This window comes from Trachinotus anak, unplaced genomic scaffold, assembly GCF_046630095.1.
Source record: "Trachinotus anak isolate AG129_WGS33_773 ecotype Australia unplaced genomic scaffold, CSIRO_AGI_Tana_v1 ptg000016l, whole genome shotgun sequence".
NCBI lineage: Eukaryota > Metazoa > Chordata > Actinopteri > Carangiformes > Carangidae > Trachinotus > Trachinotus anak.
In genome coordinates, this window is record NW_027273867.1 from 16,316,917 (window position 1) to 16,341,031 (window position 24,115).

At 40.5% G+C, this 24,115-nt stretch overlaps 1 protein-coding gene across 2 annotated transcripts; it reads left to right on the top strand.

The window, feature by feature from the left end:
* The first annotated feature begins 115 nt into the window (after positions 1-115).
* Positions 116-23,096, top strand: dennd3a (DENN/MADD domain containing 3a). 2 transcript variants are annotated; one of them, XM_071500268.1, is made up of 30 exons: positions 116-268; positions 3,207-3,308; positions 3,940-4,095; positions 4,321-4,456; positions 5,183-5,298; positions 5,413-5,543; positions 5,650-5,761; positions 5,902-6,021; positions 6,511-6,609; positions 6,748-6,867; positions 7,538-7,653; positions 8,236-8,391; positions 8,539-8,635; positions 8,718-8,821; positions 9,642-9,847; positions 9,931-10,090; positions 10,635-10,791; positions 11,107-11,329; positions 12,895-12,974; positions 13,246-13,425; positions 13,672-13,842; positions 15,073-15,202; positions 15,427-15,534; positions 17,912-18,009; positions 19,715-19,869; positions 20,345-20,411; positions 20,620-20,692; positions 20,827-20,945; positions 21,086-21,223; positions 21,347-23,096. In XM_071500268.1, the coding sequence occupies exons 2-30, from the start codon at positions 3,228-3,230 to the stop codon at positions 21,539-21,541; spliced, it is 3,804 nt and encodes a 1,267-aa protein (XP_071356369.1). In that variant the 5' UTR covers positions 116-268; positions 3,207-3,227; the 3' UTR covers positions 21,542-23,096. The 2 variants fall into 2 exon arrangements, with proteins under 2 accessions (XP_071356369.1, XP_071356370.1); XM_071500269.1 differs by having other exon boundaries at positions 130-268; positions 3,210-3,308; positions 21,347-21,673.
* The last annotated feature ends 1,019 nt before the right edge of the window (positions 23,097-24,115 follow it).

Below are 24,115 nucleotides of genomic sequence, written 5' to 3' on the forward strand. Positions count from 1 at the left end.
ACACAAAAAAAAGTTTTATTTTGAAATTTGCAACACAGGAAGTCCAAGTTAACGTGGCGCTGCGTCCAGTTTGACAGTGTGTGTGTGTGTGTGTGTGTGTGTGTGTGTGTGTATTTGTGTTTCGGTAACCGTTGAATCACAGCATACTGTAGATGTTCGCGCTTGTGTTAAGGCCATGACTGTTTCATTTAGGAAACTCAACAGATACATGACAGCGACAGTGTAACTTCACCTCCCACCAGTGGAAATGGAAATCGAGTGATTTAAGGTCAGTCTTTTATTTTTAACTTTTGCTCGACTAAACCTAGCGAGTCGGTCCCGTGCACTTCAACGTGTTTACGCCGATATCCGCTGTTGATAGGAAATTCAACGTTATCTGCTGTGGGGACAGTCTGCTCACATCTAGAGTTACTGTCATGTTAACTCAGGGAAAAGGGGGAAGAGCTGCATAATTGTTAAGAAAAAAAAAAAAAAAATGCTGACTCAGTTTTCACTTTCCAGGCAACACTGAAGATTTAAGAGACATTTTTAGTGCAGAGTTTCACAAACTGGGTGAAGAAAATTTAAAAAATCAAAATATTTTATTTTAAGGACGAGTATGCCACACTCATTTCCTACTGCGTGCCTTCCCTTATTTTGTCAGCTGGTTCAGGTCATGAATGCTTGGACCTAGTAAATGTTGTCTGGTGCCTATTAAAGGGGGGACATCACCCGTTTTAAGAGTTCACCCTCTTCCTGTGTCCCAGGACAGCTCAGTAAAAACTCCAAACATGCACAGTAAATGAGAGAGGCTGTCTCATTTATAATGAAGAGGCACCTGGTTTTGCAGAGCAGCATGCAAAATATAGTGTGTAGTCCTTTGTTCACAAAGTCTGGCATTGCTAACTGGTGTCAGTCAAGAACTTTAAACCTCATTTGAACATCAGAAATTGCAAAGTGCCAATTTACAAATGCATAAATCCGTCCGATTTCTAATTGTGGGATATTGATGCAGAACAACTGCTTCAGGGCTCAGAATTTACACATATCAATTCCTGAAATTACTCTATTCACTCTTGTGATATATCTCCTAACCACTTCTATTTTGCAAGCAGCCTTCTTCCATATGTCTTTTCAGTTCTGTAAAATACTCCCTTGCCAGCAACTGCTGTCTGCCATTGTTGCCGACTTCATCAAAGCAGCTTCCCCTCTGAGATATGAAGCCAAACTTGTTTGTTAAAGGTCCTGCGCAGCCCCTGGATGTATGCATTTCGCAGCATGGGGTTACCTTATCAAAGCTACTCTCCCTGCTCAAATCCCAACTATATTATTATTAGGTATAGTGATGGTAGAGTCGTTCCACTCAGTGCTGTTTTTCTTATCTTCTTTTTGCGGAATCTCTGCACAATGGCGTGGAATGAAGTTTAAGTGCTGATTGTATTCAGAAAAACAGAGCTTCTTGATGCACTACCTCTGCTTTGCTCTGTCTGTCTATCTCAGTCTCACGTTCATGACACCTTCATTTTATTAAGCATTTCAGTGCGTGTGTGTCTTTCTGCAAAAGACTGTCCTGCCACTTTCTGTGTGTAAGGTAGTTCTAAAAACTGCTATAATGTAGGACTTTTTTGAGTTTATGAGCAGCATAAACACACACACTCGCCCCCACACGGTTTACAAAATTAGGGGTTTTCAGGGAATAGATGACTTATGTGTGTGTGTGTGACACAGCAGGGTAGTTAGTCAGAGGCCGGAATGGCCCGAAGACTGAGAGAAAGAAAGCAAGCAAGTCCAAGGTGAAGAAAGAAGAGAAAATGGCTAAACAAAGAAAGGGACAAAAAGAGAGAACAAATAGGATGAAGAAGTAGGTGAAAAGTAGAAAAAAAGGGGAAAGGCATGAGGAGGTGTGATGAGAAGTGGTAGAGAGAAGACCAAAGGAAAGTTGAAAGATGTTAGAGAAAGTTTGAGAAAAATATGAGGACAGAACAGCGCTGCTGCTTTGGGTTTAGCCTGTAGCTGCAACTAATGCAAGTCAGATGTTTATTATTGGATCTGCTTCAGCCAGATCGACAGATGGGAAGGTAGATGGGATAAAGCAGTGCTCTACATTGATGATACCTGAGCATGGGTATGTTCTGCAGTTACCAGGGGCGACATGGAAAGACTGGGGCTTTCTCTGGCTTAGCTCAGTTTGAATTCGAACGTTGAGTGCGAATGTCAACTCCACCAAACCTACTTGGGGAAAAAACATCTAAAAAATAAACCTGACCTAAACATCCGCAATGACAGGACCACTTTGTTTTAAAATGAAATAACAATGTCCACTTTTATATGATTATTTATTTTAAATAAGCCAGTTAACTGAATAGTCCTGCTAAAGAAAATGAATCTAAGGTTGTTTTTCAAGTAAATAAATGAAATGGTTTTCTCAGTGTTCTTTGATAGTACATTGAATATTTTTGGGGTATATGACTGTTGGTCAGTAGTAATTTTAAGCTGTAAGCTTGGCCTGCCGTAAAATGAACACATTTGCAGTCTGATAGCTGTGCCGATGAAGAAGCACTTAAGCTCATCTGGCAGGGCTGTTAGTTATACTGAAGATGGTAACCAAATTCAGTGTGAGTTAGTTTTCAACAGAGAAAAAAAAAGCTTTAGCGTTTTCCTCTTTGTTCACTTTCAGGCACAGTTGATGCTCTTGACAAAACTGGTTAACTGCACTGGTGACCAAACCCTAACATCTGCTGTGTGTGTGTGTGTCTCTTAGTGTGCCCACAGGAGTGTGAGAGAGTGTGTACATGTGTTGACATACATCTGGAGGAAGTTGTGGGAAGAGAGATTTGTCTATGTGTGCGTTTGTGTATGCGTGTCGGGTGTAATGCCTTACAGTAAGTTAGGAACCAAGACTCTGCTGGCTTTTATGTAGTCACTGCTTGAACTTGCAGTAAGATTGCTCAAGCTCTAGCTTTGTCAGTTGTTAAATTTGAACTCAGATGAGGTCAGCATCTGTTTTGGGAATCTGTTGTGATTCATCTTTAAAACATGAAATATCATAAACTTTGCCACCGGCTCTCCTGCCATTGTCGTTATTCATCAGGTTGTCTTATTTTACAAGTGGCTCTCTGTAACAACTGTTGACACATTTTTTTATTGTCTTATGATATTTCATTGTATAGCTTAAACTTATCATGATATCTCATCTAAATGCACATTGTGTGTGTGTGTGTTCCTAGCAGCGTGTGTGCTCGGATGTGATGGCAGAGCTCCCGTCTGGACTGCTGGAGGCATGTGTAGTGGTTGGGGCCCCCAATGATAAGCTGCGAGACATATACCAGGTCTGAATATGCATACACAAAGACTGAAGCAAAATAATGTGCACAATGTCAAATTAAAATAGTCACACAAAGTAAACAGACGAACAGATGTTGGCAGCATTTACACTTTGATGTCAACATAGACTCTAGATCTGGATTATTGTTATTTTAGCAGTGTGAGGTGAATCACTCCTCCATAACGTAGCTCCGCTGTATTTCAGTAAATACCTACACATCATAATTTCTAGGAAGCAAACATAATTGTTGCTTTTCTGTAAGTCATCACAAAAAACGGGTGGACATGTTCACAAAATGTCACCTAACTTCACAACATTGGAGACTACTGCTATTAGATTACTCTTGAACAGACCTTTTGCACCTGGGAAGTTTATCTCCATTATAAGAACCGCAGGAGCTTGTTACTGCAAGTTGTAACTGTATTCAACAGATGTCACACCTTTGCTGAAATAGCTAAGCTAACGGTATGAGGTTTAAGTTAACAACAGGTCGTCCCAAATACACAAAACTACAATTTCTTCTACTCATACCCATTTTATAGTACAGTTCTAAATACAAATTATGAAGACATTTGGGTATTAATGTATACAGTCATTCCTGCGTAACAAAAAAAATTTTCCATACTGTGTCGCAGCTTCATCAGCAGAGTAAGTTAAACGAACACCCCCTGCTGGAAGCGGAGGTACTGCAGGTCCATGCCCCCCCTTTTGTTTCCAAGGAGACCAACTCCAGCCAGGCGATTGGTCCAGCTTTCAGTCGTGTCCAAAGGAGGAGGAGCTTCATCAAGAAGGTATACTTTTTTGTTTTTATATAAACTATTACATTAATGGGCAGTTTGAGACAGATTTTGTAAAGTTCTAGTTTTTGGAAAATAATTTTCTTTCTGTTTTGTAACTCGTCATCCCATCACCTTACATGTGAATGCAAGTTTGGGTAAATTTAGTATATTTGTGTACACACTGATTGATGAATAAAACACATAAATAATACATAACCTTTTTTTTTCTTATTGCAGAAGAGGCGTGATCGTGCTGCAGAGTCATTATCTAATGGAGATACAGCCAGTCGTGCTGACGTGTCGTCAGCGACAGAGGACATCAGTGTCCCAAAGGATCTGGACCTCATCGCCTTGCCGCAGCTCTGTTTCCCTGGTATAGTGTGTTTCATCTGTGACATTACTTTATCATTAACATGTTTTGAATTACTTTATTAAAATGACAACCTCGCTGTTTCTGTGGTTGCAAGTTCTCAATTTCCATGTAAAAAAAAAAAACACTGCAAGAGCTACATTTCAACACCTGTCATTGAAGCCAGAAGCCTGGAACTGTTAAACATCGCGGTCATGTCTATGTATCAAGTGCATCTAGCATGACTGGACATTATCATCTACAAAGCAGTATTTGCATATTGGCATTTTCAGTGGAAGGCATGTCAGCTCCACCCCTCTCACTCTCTCTAGGAGCAGAGTGGTATTTTGGTATGTGTTTAATGCTGCTTTCATGTCTTATGCAGAGTAACCATGGCAAAGATTCCCATGTAAACATCCACCAGACAGCTCAAGTATCATTGCAGAGTTGGTCTTGTGAGGGTTAGAAGTACTGTGCATTGACAACATATATTTGTTAAGTTTGGGCTGAATTATTTTGAGTGATAGATTTTAGCTGATGTGAGGCATCCAAATGTTTTGTTTGTGTTGTCTGGCGCTTTCTAAGTGAGATATATCAGCACTACTCCAAAAATCCCAGTTATTAATTTCAACTCGGATGTTGACATGAATGCTATTTGTAAGTCATTAACCACAAACTCTCACGCTATGTGAATATGACATACGGATCTGCTCTGCTCTGCTCAGTGGCATATCTTCTTGATTTTCATAGGTGGCCTTCACTTAGCCAATGAGCAGAGGGAAGACAGTTATCACTTCCTGGTTTTTACCGACTTGTTTGGGAACCGAACCCATGGAGTTGTTGTGCAGCACTACAGAGCTGTACAGGTACAAACACACCCACTCACACCGTGATCAAAACTTTTGATGGTCCTCTAATACTGTAGAAAAAACACGTTGAATCCAGTGAATGCAGACACCTGTTTCTCCTTGCTCTGTCAGGCCTGTCAGGAAGGTGTTGTCCAGAATGGCCACAGGTGGAATTCATCAAAGACCCGTCTCTACACACCCTTTGCTGTGTGTGTCATCTCCAAGTTCCCCTACTACAATGCTCTAAGAGATTGCTTATCATGGTAATAATGTCTATTAAATGATGATGTGGTTAAGCGTTCACTAATACAGACAAGTGTAACCCCTTCTCTGTATCTCCTACATTGTCTCCCACCTCTACCCTCTCAGTCTCCTGGTCCAGTTGCGGCCTGCAAGACAAGCTGACTTTGAGGAGACAATCAAGGAGTTTTCAGCCAAGCTGTCACTGGTCCCTTTACCACCTCCTGGACAGCTACATGTGGTCAGAAAACACTGCTTTCTTCTCTTGTTTCTTCTTCCTCTATTAAGCCATTTCACTCTGTCTGTCTTTGTCTGTCCTGTTTGCCAGATCTTTTCAGTAACGTGTGTGTGTGTGTTAATGTGTGTGTGTTTGTGTTTCAGTCCTTCAGCCTCCGTCCTCTTCAGGTGGTTCTTCCATCCAGCGATGATCAAGACAGCCCAGTTATCGACATCGACTTGCATCTCCCTTTCCTCTGTTTCACACACACAACCCTCCTCCAGGTAATTCACAACACAGAGCCTGGTTCTGTATATATTATTGTGCAAGAAGAAGTCTTTAAGTGATTCAGTGATTAGTGGTACAAAGGTGAAGAGAGGAATCAATCAAATAGTGGATCCTATGAAAATGGATCAATAGTTTAAATCAGATGACAAGCCATTAAATATCCTTTGGATATGGACTGTTACTTGGACAGAACAAACAATTAAAAAACATTAACTTGGGCGTTGGGAAATTTTTCACAATTTGCTGTCATTTTACAGAGTAAATGATTCACTGAAGAAGTACTTAACAGTTTAATCGATTATGGATCAGTTATGGATCATCATTAGTGGCAGCCCAAGTCCTGACCATACTGTAATACTGTCCCTTTGCTATGCCTATAGATTTCGTGGATTTACTGTAGCACACAACATTAAGTGCAGTCTAATTATTAAAGCAGGAAAAAAAAACAAAGTCTAGTTGACGCTCCGAGGCTTTCCCCTCTCCAGGTGCTGTCCTGCCTCCTTCAAGAGCAGAGGCTGGTCTTCTTCTCATCCGACTGGGCTAGACTCACCCTGGTTGCAGAGAGTCTGCTGTTGTACCTGCAGGTCAGCGTGAGAGGAACATAGTGTCTCTTTAATAGTAACAGCGGCAGTAAATTTACTTTAACTTTGGAGAAATATTCTAAAACTCTCTGCAGTGTACCTTCATCCATCTTTTTATCTGTCTCCTGTTATTTCTTTCAGCCTCTGTCCTGGCAGCAGCCCTATGTTCCTGTCTTGGCGAGAGGAATGTTGGACTTCCTCATGGCTCCTACTGCCTTCCTGATGGGCTGTCACATCAGTCACTTTGAGGAGGTTGCTGCCGTGAGTACAAGAGTATCACTGTCAATTGTTTTTTTAGGTTTTTTTTTATCATCATCAAGGATTAAAGTTTTGGCTTCCTCTGGAACTCCGGTTGTTTTGAATGTGTTTTATTTAATTTGTTGCTTTTGGTCAAGTCATGTTGGTAACTCCTGCTAATCCGACTTTTCTTGCGTCAGACTTAAGTGTTGGCTTAAGTCGACATCAAGTTAACATCCAAACTGTTGTTCCTCTCTATGCTAGGCAGGAAACATTAAGATAGTGCTGTTGGTTTAACAGAAAGGATTGTTTTACACATTAAGCTATAGTCAGAGCCAGTGGGATTATTAGATAAACAAATATTGCTGTAACTCTGCCCTACAACGTCCTGGTTATTACAGAGAGCTACAAATAATGTTTAAATGAGTAGTGTGTGAGTCAAGCAACCAATTTTTCAATTGTTTTGGTCGAGCTCACGTAACGTATTTAACAATAGGTGTTTATTCTCCGATGCATTCATCTTTATTCAGAGCCTTACAGAAACTCATTTCACGTATTTAACAGTAGCTTTCTGTTAGTCGAACAGAGCAGAGCTCAGTCAGACTGTGTAGAAATGAACTGTATCCATTGTGCCTACAGTAATTGTGTGTGTGTGTGTGTGTGTGTGTGTGTGTGTGTGTATGCTCATGTACAGGAGACCGAAGACCTAATCCTGGTAAATGTTGATGATGGTGTCATTCAGTCGTCATGGTCTGAAACCATTGACCTACCAGCCATCCCATTGGCAGCAGCTGAGAGCTTTATATCAAGGTGACACACACACACACACACACACACACACACACATACATACATACATACATACATACATACATACATACACACTGCACTGTAAAAGCTGCTGGCTTTAATTTCCATTGTCATGCTTACTTGTGTTATATGCTATTTATAGTTTGTGGCAGTAGTTTCATCTTGTATATTATATTATTTTTGTTTTGTTGTTGTGAATATTTGGACAAGTGTATATATGGAAGTTATTTTATGACAAAACCAAACCAATTTCTGTTGATTTTTCTTTTGTTGAGTGATATTTTGGAATAAACCACTTAAATACTCTAATACCCAGAAACAGTCCAGTCCATGTTTAACCGTATAAAAACACTCTACTATGCAGAATCTATATTAAAGTGAAGTCACCGTGGCACTAGAACCTGATCCTCACCTTGGATCAAAGCTGGAACAGATTTGGAGCGAAAACTAAATCTACCCCTCTAAATACCTACTAAATCAAATTACAAGAGGAACACAGTTTGAAATGCTGAGTTCACGGAAACTCATTTAAAGCCATACTAGACTGCATAATTCTTACATACTTGTTGGGTGTTTGTCCAGGGCAGAGTGTCTCCAGCTTCATTACGACTTGGAGCTGTGTCACCTCGGAGCAGGCACCGATGCCAATGCCCTGCGGTGCCAACGCAGAGACTGGCAGAGACGACTGAACACACAGATACAAAACATCGCCCTTGAGCTAGTGGTGAACATTTTCAGGTAGGGCTCTGTGAGTGTCCTCTGGTCACCAGGTTAACGGGCCTGTAAGATTTGAAGTGATTCAGAATAAACTAGTTTTCGTCACACCGCCTCTTATTTTGTTTAAATGTACCTTTGTCTGTCTGTTGTTCTTTGTCGCTCTGTCAGAGGCGTCCAGGACTTTCTAAACCATGAGCACAGAGTTTTTAACAGTGAGGAGTTTCTGAGGACCAGGGAGCCAGCAGACCAGTCCTTTTACAAGAAGGTACACATACTGATTTACACAGACACACACACACACATACACTAACAAACCCTGACTGTCCGGGCTGCATGTTTCTCCTCAGGTATTAGAAACCCATATCTTCCACTCATTCCTGCGAGACAGGCTGAACAGGAAACGCGACTCCTTCAGCCGCATGGAGCAGAGCACACGTAACAATGCACACAGGTATGAGGCAGGTATTCACTGAGGGACAATGGTAATCAGGCAACACTGAGGGCATAAAGGTGCATTCTACATAAAATATGAGCTGTTTGTTGCACAATTAAAACAGGTCTTTTGACATGAATGTTAATGAAATCCCAGGTAGGTGTCCACTGTCTTAGTGTGGATTTACATGTGAATCATCAGTTGGCCTCTTCCTGTCCTCCATCCTCTCACACACTTAAGGAGGATACTTTTCATAGGCTGCCACTGATTCCAGGACTGCCCTAAAGCTGTTTCACCAGCTTAACCAGGTAGATTAGTCGATTAATCAATTTTCTGGTTTCAGATTCTCAAAAGCAAATATTTTGCTTGAATAACGAGACATTTAAATATCACATTGGGTTTCGTAGACTTAATGAGGGTATTTTCAATTATTTGAAAAAAAAAATAAGTGGAAGGTTAATTTATAAAAAATTATAGTTGCAGCCAAATCCAAACAAAACACATCTTTCATTTTATTATTACATTTCCATCTGTATGTGTTGAGAGGGTGAGAAAAGCACAGTGTGGTAGAGTGAATGAAACATAACGGCAGCTATCAAAAGTCAAGTTTGCCTTGACGACGTCCTCACAGCTATGTAAATGCAATAAAAATGTATCATCTGAGTGCATTGTGCAACATTCCCCCATTGAATTAAAATTATGCCTACATTATTGCCTACATGTCACAACACAAATATTAACAAGGACCATAATTGATTCTACTTAAACCTGCTGTGACCCCTGCATTGTCAACGCCAACCTTGACCTCAACATCTGTACTCCCATCCTCTTTCTGCAGGACTCGTGCAATGACAGAGTCTCCTCGGCGTCCTCTCATGTGTGGACTGTCCAGGACTGGCTACAGCAGCTACGCCAGCCCTGAAAACAGACTGAGCAAGAGGCTGGGAGCCAGCCTGCCAAACCTGGAGCAACCTGCCAGTGACACTGTGACTGCCATCAGCTGCAGCAGGCCAGCCTCCCTCAGAAAGATGACTCCTGACATTGGTCAGTGCCAGTGGAGGAAAAGGGGATGCGCAGAGAGTTGATTAAGAGTTAATTAACTTTTAGCTTTGTTTGTCTTGTTCCAGGATTGAAGTCGCCTCAGAAAGCTGTGAAGGTTTTCCGTCTCCCAGAGTTCCCCCCTCCTTTGGCCTATCATTATATACAGAACTATTATTCTGACATGGTGGCTTCACTGGGGAAGGCTATTAACACCACACCACCTGACGAGTCTGCTCTGCTGGCCAGGTACTGTGAGGAGAGGGTAAAGAAATAAAGAAAGCTAGAATCTTTGATGATAAGCAGAATCTAAAGTTAAAAAAAAAATGCTGTGAAAAAATAATGTGCAGGATTTGCTCCTTGCAGTTTGCTCTTGTTTGCTTTAGTTTGTGTCTAAGCTACAAATCTGTTTCTGCAAACTACTGCAAATCTGAGACGACAGTGTAGAAAATGGTAAATTTGACTTTCAGCTTTTCTGTCAGATTTCCTGCCGTGCCATTGTTTTCTGAGGGAAACTAGAAAAACAGGTTATTAATATTGAACATCATCATCATTTTTCATACTGTGATGATTGATGATGATGAATAATTTTGAAGTTAATTTGACAGTTGCACTAAGTAATGATTGACAGTATTAAAATGACCTAAATTTTCCGGTGTTCTTTGATGCAGACCAGAGAAGTCTATAAATAATGTTCTGCACAGATTACATAAACCAACCGACTTCTACACAATAACATGAACCTTTTACTTTGTCAGACATCTAACCCAGTCCAAATGTCTCCTTTTTCCAGGTACCACTACCTGCGTGGTTTGGTAAACACTGTGTCCAACAGGCGTCTGGATGCATTGGAGGACTTCCAGAGTCTCTACAAGACAGACTCAGATATCTTCCCCTCTCAGATGGTGAAGTCGCTGGTTGACTCCCTGCCCGAAGGTGAACGGTTGCAGGTCAGTCCAGGCCATCATGAATGAGGACGCTGTGTTGTATTGAACTGTCAGCTGCAGTTGTGGTAATCTATTAGAATTTAAGTCATTTCTAAAACAAAAGTACCATCTTCTGTCTCCTGTTTCTCAAATGTGAGAATTTTCTGCTTTTCTTTCTGCTTTCTGTCATTTTAAAGAAAACGTCTTTAAGTTATGGAGAGTTCATTAGACAAAGCAAGCAGTCTACAACAGAAAAAAAACTGTCAGATTGATTATTATGTTATTAAAATAATCATTTTTACAGCCCTAGTAGTAGTAATTGTTAAAACCCCTCCACAGACAGACAGACGTCCAGAGCTCAAACGACTCATCAGCCGGGTTAAGAGGGACCAGGAGCGGGAACGTGCGCGCCATAGCAACGGGCATGAGGAAGGTGCCGTGAAGCACTTCCAGCTGCCAAAAAAATACATGCAACTGGAGGAGTTTGTGAAATGTGTCCAGGAGTCTGGGATTGTTAAAGACCAAGGAACCATACACAGGCTCTTTGATGCTCTGACTGTTGGTAAGGACTTCAGTATGCTGCATCTACACACAGGTGTACAGGTGTGCTTGTCTCTGTGCATACTGTACCTAGTCTCCGGTCCAATACATTATGGAATACAGGTTGCCTGGTGAAGCTTTTCGCACAAACTTTCACGGTCTCAGCACACCCACACACACACTCATGCATATAAGTATTCAGCTATACCCCTCCTTCCTCCTTTTTCCAGGCAAACCTCTTGTAACCTCGGGTTAATCATTACCTCACTGCTTCTTGGAGAAAGAGAGTTTGTCCTGGAAGCCTGTTTGGTGTCGTGGGTGTAACCAGGGCTCCATTTCCTGGCACTTAGTTGGTGATTAGTGGTAATATTGAGTTATATACCATGATGAAAATACCTACATACCTGAGCCTTTTTGTTGTTTTTTCTGTGAGGTGTCTATGCTTTCACCGTTGGGATTGAAATGAGCTTCGGTTCAGACATTACAAACATTACGAGCAGCAAGTTATAAGTAGTGACAGCCACTGTGAGAGCTGCAGTGACCAACAACATTCCTGTGAACTCAGATTGATTGTTTTAGCAAGGAGTCAAGGAAAAGATACGTGAGCTGTGATGAGTAATGAGGGATATTTTGTTTTTAATTCAGATAACAACTTAGCAGAGGAAGGGACTCTGTAGAAGTTAAGCTTAGGTACTTTTCCAGAAGCTGAAGTTTTAGCCAAATTTGTGTCCTGAAAAGCAGAATGGAGCGCTGGAGTGAGAGCTTATCTCGTTCTACACATTATGTTATTGGAAAAAACCTTTTACATCCTGTAGGATATAACTGGATATTTTGTTTCCTCTTCTGACCTGCACTGGAGAAAGGTACACAGACTCTAGTATCTCTATTATTCTGTATTTGTTTGGAGAGGTAAAGACCAAGACAGAGGTGACCAGAGATTTTGCTGAAGTCCTCTTCTTTAGTGTTTTCTTTAAGCCAGAATGAAACAGCATTTTGAGTGCCCTTTAATGCTGTAATTTATCTTCATTATTATTTCCTGTTGAAACAGTGGTAGATCATTTAAAATAGGATTGATCAGACAGTTAAAAAACTGCTACAAAGAAAAAATACTGTATTTTTTATTTTAATGATATTTTTTATATTATAATTATATTATTATTATTAACTCAAAAGGAGAAAAGACATTTCTCCTCTAAATAGTGACTTTATTACTTCTCAGTGGCCATTAACAGAGGGCTGTGTCTGTATGGGATGCTGGTCGAGCGTGGGCGAGCGCACGGACTTTGCACTGTGTGTAGTCATTGTTGTAATACAGTAAGGACCTCAACCCCCAACCACTCGCTATGCAGGCATATTGACAGATTGGACTGTGTGGAATGAGAAAAAGAGTTGGCTTTGTAACCTACCACCACCTGTTTGTGTGTGTGTGTGAAGCAGTTCATTTCCATAAAGCTGCTCAGTCAACCATTTCTGGGTAAATGACGATGAAAATAAAGTTTTAAATGTGGTGTAAGTGTGTTCTGGCTCTGGTGACACAGATGAATATCAAATTCCCCTAATTTGGAAGTTTGTGTGTGTTTGATGCAGGTCATCAGAAGCAGATTGGTCCAGACTTGTTCAGGGTGTTTTACACCATCTGGAAGGAGACTGAGGCTGAAGCACAGGAGGTCTGTATGTATGTTTTGCTTGTAAAACACAGTGTAACAGCCCAAAGCGACCATATACTCATAATAATACCGATAACGACCCATAATAAAAAGCTGTTCACTTGACTTGACACCGCTCTGATTAATGAAATCCGCTGGGGTTTGGTTGAATTGAAAACCAGCATCCACGTACAGTAGCTCTCAGTGGCACGTGGTTGGACACCATGGCAGAGGATGAATCGGCAGAAAGTAAAGCTTTTAGACTGCTGACTCATATTTGCCTGATTTTCAGGTGTGCCTGCCTGCATCTGTGTTGGAGCACATCGAATCAGGCGAGTGCGTCTTTAAGCTGTCCTCCTCGGTCAAGACCAGCCGTGGCGTGGGGAAGATCGCCATGACTCAACGACGTCTCTTCCTGCTGACCGAAGGACGACCCGGGTACGTGGAGGTGGCACAGTACCGAGATTTAGAGGTGAGACCAAAGGAAATATGAAGATGGAGTGGTCAGCAGGGTGGCCTTTTCATGGGGGGGGGTTCTTTTTGTGTAGGATCCTGTATTTACAAATACAATTAAAGTAAGTGAAAGAAAGGTTTGTGCTTTTATCAGCGCTAAAAGCTTGAAAAAATGCAAAATATGCTGCCAGAGACCCAGGATCAGCCTGAGTATGTTGATCCTGTTACATGGATCTAGATCTTGTCTTTGTCTCTTTCCCTTCAGGAAGTGAAGGTGTCATCAGCTCCCTTCCTGCTCCTGCGAATCCCCAGCCTGAAGCTGCGTGTTCGGGGCAGGAAGGAGGCGTTCGAGGCCAATCTAAAAACTGAGACTGAACTCTGGAACCTGATGGTCAAGGAGATGTGGGCCGGACGCAACATGGCTGACCAACACAAGGTAAAACTGTAACTGAAAGGTGTGTGTGTGTGTGTGTGTATATGTACAATATGAGGGTATAAGTGTGTATAAGTGTGTGGGAGAAGGGGAGAATCACAATCACAGAGGAAAAAACGCATGAGTAAAGACGGTAATTTGGTGGGTTATTATGTGTCTTTATTACTCATACTTCACTTCCTGAAGGGAAAGAGATAAAGACAAAATCTAGATCCATGCTATTACTCAAACTGTTTTCATCAAGGTCTCAGTTACTATATGTGTGTATGTCTGTGTGTGAACCTGTATTAGTGTGGTCGAAATTTCATCATGCGTACATAACCATTAAATACACATCTGGTTTCACAAATTTCCTTTGTGAAACCAGATGATGTAACTGTCTCACACTCCTGTCCCCTTTTCTTTCACGTTGTTCTCTCTCGTTTCTCTCATTTACATTTTCTACAGTCTCTCAATTCCCCTCAGTTTCTGTCTGTACAGTCATCCAGTCTATTATAGATGTTTATTTATATCCCACTTATCTGAGAGGGTGGAGAAGCGTCAGAGTTTGGCAGCGTTGCTTGTACTTCTTTAACATGCAGCATGCTTTTTAAGGCCTCAATAGTTCAAATAAGTATTAGTGTTAAACTCCTAAATTATACATCCATATACTTCTTTTACAAGTAGTTTGACAGTAGCTATTTTAATTGTTGTTTTTATTACAGAGACAGTTAGTTGATTAATTGATGAACAGAAAATTAATCTGCAAGTATTTTTGTAATCATTTGAGTTATTTTCCAAGCACCAATATGCAACATTTCATTGTTTCAGCTTCTTAAATGTGAGTATTTGATGCTTTGTCATATATTGTATTAACTGAATACAGTTGAGTTTTGTACTGTTGGTTGCATAGAAGTTACTTCTTTGGGAAATTTTGATGAATATTTTTCGCAGTCTGACATTCTATAAACTAACAATGAATTTATACGTCAGGAAATTAATTAAAATGAAAATAAACGTTGGTTGCAGCCTTATTTATTTGTTTATTTATTTTTATTAATTAAAAATATTATATTTATTTATTTAAGAATTGGTATATTTTGATCTCACAGAGCCTACATGTTTTTTAATTTTTGAATTTTCTTTGTAAATTCTCCTTTTTTTTTTTTTTTGCCTTTTTGTGAAGCATTTCTAATATTTGCAATGTGCTACATATTAAATGTATTGTAACTGTAAAGGGATATTTCTCTCCAGGACCCCCAGTACATGCAGCAGGCTCTGACCAATGCCTTGTTAATGGATGCAGTAGTGGGCAGCCTTCAGAGCAGTAAAGCCATCTACGCTGCTTCGAAGCTGGCTCACTTTGACCGCATCAAGATGGAAGGTAGCGGAAGATGCTGATCATCACGAATGTCGTTGTTTTACTAGTTTGCTTTAATCTCGCCATCAGCAGTGCTACTAAGCCTGTCACCTGTCATCATTTTGAAGCTTGTGTGTCCCTAAATGACTCATCAGAAGTTGTGTGCTGATTTTTATTGCTGTTTGGGTCTTTTTTTGAGTGTTCACCACCTAGTAAAGGGCACTGACTTTTCTTTTCTGTGCCTCTAGTCCCGATGATGGTCCCCAAGACAACTGCAGAGACGCTAAAGCATAAAATTAACCCCTCGCTGGAACTCGCTGAACCTCAGCCTGTGGATGTGCTTTTATACACACCAGGTACACACAAACACAAGCACACATATATTGTAACCAAGTAACCAAGAAGTGTCAGGTTCCTCTCTCTCTCTGTCTCTCTCTCTCTGGTTGCTCAGTGTCAGAGTCTGTATTTGATTGGCTGTTTTTATTGGAGCAGCACATCATTTTCACAATCCAGAGGTTAAACTGTGACACCAGCACACAGTCATTGACATATTGACCAGCTGATTTATACACACACAGGCGACCTTTGCTTTGCCATCGTCTCTCCCTTTATTCAGTCTGTTTCATTCAAACAGAGAATGACAGACCATCATAGGAAAACTATGTAAGGAAGTCAGCTCGAAATTTAGAAATATACAGGGAGGGGCGCCTTTCCTCAGCATTCAAGAGTCATGAAGAGACAATTTGGCCTTTCTCAAGTGGGAGGATCCCATCTGATAGAAGGCGATAGTCAACATGTCAGTATCATGTTATGCTGTTCCTCTCCGGGCAAAACAATAATAACTACACAAAACTTTGGGCCAAGTTTTATATGGGATTTTTACAATACCACAGTAAAAAAAATAGAAGAACAGAGGGTTCAAAACAAGTTCATTTCATTTGGAAAAAATAGCTTCCCAAAAAAAAACAAAAAAAACCTCAGGAACGTGGAATCACTTTACCCCTCTTTTGTGCTGACAAACCTCCCTGCCAATGTCTCTGCAATTTATGAAGCAGTGTTGATGGAGAACCTACAAAATTTACAAACTTCAGAATTTGTACAGATAGAGTGCAGAGAGTAAATGTAGTTGTAGAGTTTTAGTGTAGGCAAGCTCTTCAGCAGGTTTTTTGGTAGTCTTATCAGGAGTAAAGTGTCCAAAGTCCTGAGGGTGAATGCAGTTTAAAGAGGACTAACCCGTATACCCTGAGAGCAAAAGAGCAATAAGTGTGTAAGTAGTTGAAGTGATTTAATTTAGGGGAGTTAAAGGATTTTGTTGTTGGTTATAAACTGTTAAAAACACAGCTCTACTTGTTGCTTATATTAACTGTACAGACTGGAGACAAAGTAAGAACAGCCCAAATAAAAGAGCAGAGAAAACAGCCCACCTTGCAAACCTTCCGCAGATGGCATGAGGGGCCGCTGAATGGTTTGATGAGCGCTGCATATGTAAATGATGTGAACCATTTGCTTTGGCTTTCACAGTTACTGAATTGAACACCTATGGAAGCTCTGAATCAGCCTGTTGACGTGAGCCGATGTCACTGAAACACCAAATGAGCAAAGTGTCATTCCTCCAGTAGAGCTTCAGAGATGTGTATAGGCTCTATGTCACCAAGCTTTACAGCACCTCATATTGGTTTTCCCCTCCAATCTGCCACCCTGCTAGAAATCCCAGTCATCACGTCTGACCTGTTTACTGCTGTTTTGCTTTTGTGTCCATTCCTCTGATTTATTATGGGGGGGGGGGGGGGCAGACACACTGTCACATTATGTGGCAGGAAGACGGATAAGAAACAGCTTAAAAACAACTACAAAGCCTTGTCCTTCAGTGGACAGACCATCTGGGGCCACTTACATGCCCGGCTGGTGGCAAACTGACCCCCCCAGCACTAACACACTCATGCACACTCATTCCCAGTGGTCCACACATATACAGACACTGCTCAGTTCTTGTATAGCAGTCAGCTCTTTGGGATGTGTGTTGGGAAAAAAGAACAAATCTGGCTATTCAGTCCTCCCTCCCTGCCTCTCCCTGCCTCTCTCTCACTCTCTAGTGTGAATATAGGTCACTGAATTGAATTCCTGGCACATGGCCACCTCACTCCTCCTTTTCTCTTTCTCCTCTCCATTCCCTTTTTCTCTCTCTATTTCTTCCACTTTCTACATCAAGCTTCTTCTGAAGTCTAACCTTTCTCTCATGTCCAATCAACCCTCTCTGTTTCTGCTATGAAATACAGGATGTTACGTTCTTTGTTTCTGCTAGTGCGGCTTTTAAATAGCGATGAATACGTTAGAGGAAATCTGACCGTTAGGTGAAGCCTGGGTGGAGTCAGGCTGCAGAAAAATAGTTTTGGACATGAAATGTTTCCCTTCAAACTGCTGGATCGTCACTCTGGGAAAACTCCTGAGCAGTTCCTGATATTTCAAAATTACAAGTCATGGAGTTGTTTCTTAGTGCTAACATGTAAAATTATAACGCAAGTTGTTACAAAAGTGATTTTCTATATAATTTATGTAATATTTATATGACTGTAACTGTATATAACCTGATTTACTAGCAATGTTTAATTTCTTTGCTTCCTGAAAGAGTAAACACCAGCAGCTGTAGGTAGCAACTCTGTGATAAGGTATTGAGAAATAACTGTGTGTGTGTGTGTGTGTGTGTGTGTGTGTGTGTGTGTGTGTGTGTTTCAGGTCAGCTGTGGGTGTCTGTGAGTGGAGGGAAGGTGATGGTGTTTGATGCCTCCAGCTGGTCCCTCACACACACCTGTCATGTTGGGAATGCGAGACTGGTAAGAAAACACACATCATGTACAGGCCTACAATGCACACGTGCTCTTGAGTTAAGACAAAAGTAACTCTGATTTATCCAGCAAATACCTCTCTGAGTCAGTGAGTTTATTGAGGTAAAATGAGTTTCTCCTCAGGTATTTCAATTTGTGTCACTTTTTTTTTTTGACTGTATTTGATTTAAGCAAAGTTACTGTCAGTGTAATATTAAACACGGATGCATTGGAGAACTTTGGCTTATTTGTTTAAAGGGAACCTGCTTATTTTCCTCACAGTAAGGTAGCAGGAGAAGTAAGGATAGTCAAAGCTGCTTGAGCTCGATGTTTTCATGTAAGCTCGCCATGGTTAAATGAAAACACTTGGCCAGATGTGCGACTTCTTCACATCACTGGATGGAATCAGCAGATAAGCAGCACATGCATTCCACTGACATCAGATACACATAAAACTGTTTTCCTCAGATTTACTTTCTGCTCCTGTTGCTTCATTTCAAACGTGCCAGTGTTATCTTAAACTTGCAAGCACATGTTTTGGGGGGTATACGGTTTGTTTTGAATACCTTTCATTTTCTGTGCAAACGAATAAGAAAATAAAAACAAGTGGAAGTAGGCAGGAGTGCCTTAACGGTCCTTGGGGAGAACGTTCTGGGTAAAATGAGGTTAAGGACGAGTGTGAACTTCTGCAGGCTGTGCTAATCACTGACCTGCACTCCAAGCGTGCATGTCACAGTCACATGAAATAAGTTAACCTATGTGTGAAGGGAGCGAGATAGAGTGTGCTTTCTCTACATTCAGCCATAATATTTGCATTTGGACGGAGCCCTTACTTCTGAGGGCTGATAAAAGTAGCAACTGATAAGAAAATGACAGTTTGGGGACAAGCAAATTAACATTTCTTTTCTGCTCGATTTTCTTTTTAATTTGTGTTTAATATTATTGGAAACCTCTACATTTTCTACATAGTTTTGTGTTGTTTAACTTGAGAATAAATGCAGACTTTTATATTGGATGTGAAGTTGTTGAGCGGACAGCGTCTTTGCAGCATGTACTGCAATTTATTAGAACAATGTTACCACCTAGTGGAAAAGTGAGATATTGCACAATGAGCTTCTTTTGTCACTACAATCTTTTCCTACGTTGTGGTGCATTCACTATCAAAAATGTTTGTCAAAGTTGCCTAAAGCCGCAGGCGTGAAGTAATCACTTCAGGGTCATATAAGACAAAGAAAAGCAGAAACTCTGTAGCTGGTAAACGTTTTTGCTTGAAAAATATCTTGAACAATTAATTGATTATCAGAACAGTTGCAAATACATTTTCTGCCGATCAACTAATGAATGGTCTGAGCAAGTGTTTCAGCTTTTAGTTACTTATTTACTTTTTCTTTATATGCAAAGAGAAATTTATCTGTACAAACAGTCCTTGCTCCAGCTAATCCCTTATTGTAGCTTGTTCTAAAGGAAACTAGTGTCACTAAAATTTATGCAGCTGAAAATACTACATGTAAACCTCTATGTTTCCTCCTCTCAGCAGATTATGTTCTCCATTTTGAAATAATCTCAGATTTTCTATTATTCATCCAGAAATTGGCCCCGGATGTTTCTGTATTTGGTATTAAAACCACTACTTTTCTCGCATCTGTAGACACATCTGTAGGCACTTCCCTGCAGCTGTGTGCCTCCTGATCCATGACTTGTCTCTCTATTTCAGAATTGCATGCTGGGTGTTGACAAGGATCAGTTGTGGATGGGCTCTGAGGACTCAGTTATCTACATCATCAGCATGGTGGCCATGGTGTGTAACAGAGAGCTGACTGAGCACAGGGCGGAGGTCACCGGTTTGGCACTTGACACAGACAAATACAGGTAACACACACATACACATACACACAGTAGAATCACCCTGACGGCCAAAAATATGAATCATATTCTTTAATGAAACGTAGGTATGAATGAACCTGATGTTGACATGCAGTATTTTACCATGTTCACTCTATAATTTGAACCATAAACTGTATAAAAACCTTATATATGATTGGACAGTATGATTGACTGTTTTTTCTTGGGTGAGTAGCCATTGCTTGTGCGCTATAATAGACCCCAAGGAGTCCTGATACTGTGCAGAAAATAATGCACTCCATGGAGGGAATGCCTCTGCTTTGTTTTTCAGGACACCTCATCATGCATCACTGCCATAAAAGTAAATTACATGTTGGGTGTAGATGATTTGTGTGATTTAAATGCTGCAAGTGATGTATGTGTCCATTAATTCTGGATCAAAGGGACATGTAAAGTGTTCAAAAGTAAAAAAAAAATCTTACCAGTGTACTTTGTTCTTCAGCCAGAAGGTGGCGTACTCCTGCAGTGCAGAGGGAAGCGTGATGGTGTGGGACGTATCAACACTGCAGGTCAGTTTCAAACCAACAATTTGTTAGAGTGGGGACGGTGTGAAGCAGCATGCTATTTACAGCCACAGAAGTCATTTAGTTTGGGTAATTTAAATATCAAATTGTCACACTGGTTGGAGCTGATGCTCACTGACTCTTTACCCCTTTCTTCTCACAGTTATATCAAACTTTGCAAACTTATTTTTCATAAATTTTGATTTCTGATCAGGTGAAGAGGCACTTTCGCCTCTCCTGCGATTGTCTGCAGTCTGTCAAAAGCTGGAACGGCACGCTGTGGTGCTGTAAGTTTCACACATTTACACAAGGGTTAAACTGGGAAGCTGAGAGTTTAGAGTAGAAACCAATTAATCTCCCTCTCTGTTTCTCTGTCTCTCTCTCTCTCTCTCTATCACACTCTCTCTCTCTCTCTCTCTAGGCTCCAGGGACAGTATAATGGAGGTGTGGAGGAACGGGTCATTGAAACATCGTCTGCATCTACCAGAGCAACAGAGAGGATCCATAGTCACATTTAGCTCTATACTGCTGTTACCTGAGGTACCACGCACACACCTCTTCACTATATTAATCTTTACCTTTCACCGTGTCTGTATTGGTATGTTTTTTTTTTCTTTTTTTAAGCATGTGTGACTGATATCTGAATGTGACCCTTTTCTGTTTTCGGTTGTGTGTGTCAGAGAGAGGAGCTGTGGAGTGTGTGTGTAGACTCAGGAGAGGTGTGTATTTGGCATATTAAGGACTCTGCCAAACCGCTGGACCGCGTGACACTGCAGGACTGCACCGGATGTTACTGCATGATTAAAGTTAAAAATCAGGTTATTACACACTGCTCATGCACCAACACAGAATACAAATGATCAAATACATGAATCACCGACAAATGCGTTATGATATTGGCAGTGACATGAAATAAAACCTCCTACTTTGTTTCCCTCCAGGTGTGGGTCGGTGGTGTGGGCCGCAGTTCTACCAAAGGGAAGATTTACATCCTGGACACAGAACGCCACCAGGTCCTGAAGGAGCTTCACGGCCACAACGACAAGGTGACGGCGCTGTGCTCTGCCGAGGATCGCTATGTCCTCAGTGGCGCTGGCAAACATGATGGAAAGATCGCCATCTGGAAAGTGGAGTAGAGGGGTTTACTGACCGGAAATGGACAAAGTAACTCTGAAACTATTCCAGGAGGAGCCCAGGTTTGGATACCGTGGGAGAAAGAATGAAGTAAAGGGAGGGGAAATAAATTCACAGACTCACGGAGAGATGAAGGAATCACGTCAGTCATGTGAAGCAACAAGTTTACATAACTTATACTGCCATGAAATGGTGATTTGCAGTTCAAAATAGTGACTTTTCGGGAATATGAAGACCAAATGAAGACTGAAAAAAGAAAAGTGGGAGCCAGTTCTGCTGGATATTTTTTTTTAAACCAAAGTTCTTCCCTTTACTGAAGGTTTTTTAGTATTTATAGTATAGTCATACTAAGCCTTATGTAACGCCGTAGCCTGTTTATTGTTAGTTTAGTGTTATGTGAGAACATCATGTGACTGAGCCTTGCCTCCAACTGTGTATTTGAGATGAATCTCTACAGCTCAAACTACCCTGAAAACAAAACTCCTGTTGCTGGGGAGTTCACCGTCGCTGTGGGAGAGACCTGAGGAGAGTTTGTTTTGATGGAAGTTGTGCTTTAATGGACAACATGCAGTGGACAGTGATGGGAAATGTGGTGAAAGAAGACACACAGTTGGGAGCTGGACTCAAACTCTGACTTACCACTCACATGTTTCACAGCAGCTCAAGAAAGTCCTGCAACAACTGGAATTTTTCAGCAAATAAAAATAAAACAAGGACTAACACCACAGTACTTAAAAGCCAAATACTTACCTCAAGCTTTTTTATGTTTCTCTTTATTTATTTCTTTATGAGTATAGTTTTATCTTTGTTACAGACCAGTTGGTTTTAACAGGGAAGTATTGTGTTATCATGCACAAACGGATGGTCCTAATCAAGAAAACCAACCCACAAGCAAGTTCCTGGCTACAACATGCCTTATGCATGTTCAGGATTCAGTTATTTATAATTTAGAGCCAAAAGACCAAGCCATAAAATACCCCACATATGTTAAAAATGTGTTTATAATCTTTAGGCTTTTGTGTTCTGTACATTTTTAAAGGATATTTTTATAATAGTGTTATTTGTTTTAACGAACATACAATACAGACTGATGTTATTGATTCTTCACACGTGGAGAACATTACATTTTCTTACCTTTACTTTTCCAGTCTTTTACAACATTCACTCTCCGGTGTCAACTTCTTGTGACTCAAGTCAAGATGAAGGTGCAAGTATTTTTTATTTTTTTTTTCATTTTTAACAAATCATCATCATCAGTGGGATCAATACAACAAAATAATATTAAGGAGACAAAGTCACCTGATGTTCAAGTCAAAGGTTCAACTCATCTTTTATTAATGTATTTATACAGTGTATATAACTGGTGAATATGAATATGATACACATTTCCTTTAAACTAAAGTCATTACAATGCAACAACACAACTATTGTATTTATGTTTTTTTTCACTGGCTTTTTGTAAGACTTCAAAGTTAACTGCTCAATATATTATCTCTAAGATTGTTGACAAGATTTTTTGACCAACAGTGAACAAATTCAATACAGTTTTTAAAGGAAGTCTCGAGTTTGTCTTTAATTTCAACCTCAGAAAGTTTCAAGTTGCTCTCTGTGCCCGTGGTTTTCAACCCAGAGTCACGAAACAACTCTAAGGACAGGACAGAAGAAAATTATTTCAACGACAAATTCTAAATATGTATTCGCATGTTCCTCTGATCTTTGCTTTTATTCTTGTGAATTACCAGAACATTTCACCTCACTAGAAATTATTCACATAAAACTGAAAAAAGTTGTATATTCTGCATACATTTTTACTGTGTCCATCCCAGAATGATTGTGATGACCACACAACTATTGTTGCAGAAATCTTTAAGATCACCACAAGAGGGCACTGTTTGATATCAAGACAAGTTAGAGTGGGGGCAAGCTTGACACCAGAGTTGATGAGGTTCAGTTTTACAAGTCACAACTCATAATATCAATATTATAAGACTGCAACTAACAATTATTTTCATTATCAAATAATCCGCTAATTTTACTCTTCACTGTTCTGTCAGTCAGATGTTAGAAAATAGTGAGGAATGCCCAATATAATTCTCAAGAGTGCTTGTTGTCGGACCATCAAATCAAAACCCATCGAGTATTTCACGAAATATTCATATGTAACCAAGAAAAGCAGCAAACCAGCTCATTTAAAAAGCTGAAACATGTTTGCTGGTGATTATCTGTTAATTAACCAACCATCAAGTAATCAACTAGTTAATTTAGCTCCGCAATATAAAAGTAACTCCATGCTTTTGAACTCCTGGTTTCTCTGCTTGGGCAGCAGAGTGATACAGTGGTGATGAAGACAAAACATAAAGCTGGAACAGACTGGGTCCTTAACGTCCTTGAGAAGGACACTGAATCCCTGCAGGGATGCTGCTGTGTGAATGACCTCTGACCTCCCAGTGAAGCCAGTCAAGGCACTTTTACATCAAAGCTCCAGTGAAACTCCCTTCTTGTGCATCAAATATTGTGCGTGTGGATGTGAACTTGTGCGCTGTTGTATTTGCGCAAATGTCTATGTGCGTCTTGTG

Bases quoted from the DNA above. Each gene is read 5' to 3' on its own strand.
- dennd3a (XM_071500268.1), top strand. From the start codon at position 3,228: ATGGCAGAGCTCCCGTCTGGACTGCTGGAGGCATGTGTAGTGGTTGGG. The intron at 8,636-8,717 runs GTACACATACTG...GTTTCTCCTCAG, and splicing joins ACCAGTCCTTTTACAAGAAG to GTATTAGAAACCCATATCTT. The intron at 21,224-21,346 runs GTTATTACACAC...GTTTCCCTCCAG, and splicing joins TGATTAAAGTTAAAAATCAG to GTGTGGGTCGGTGGTGTGGG.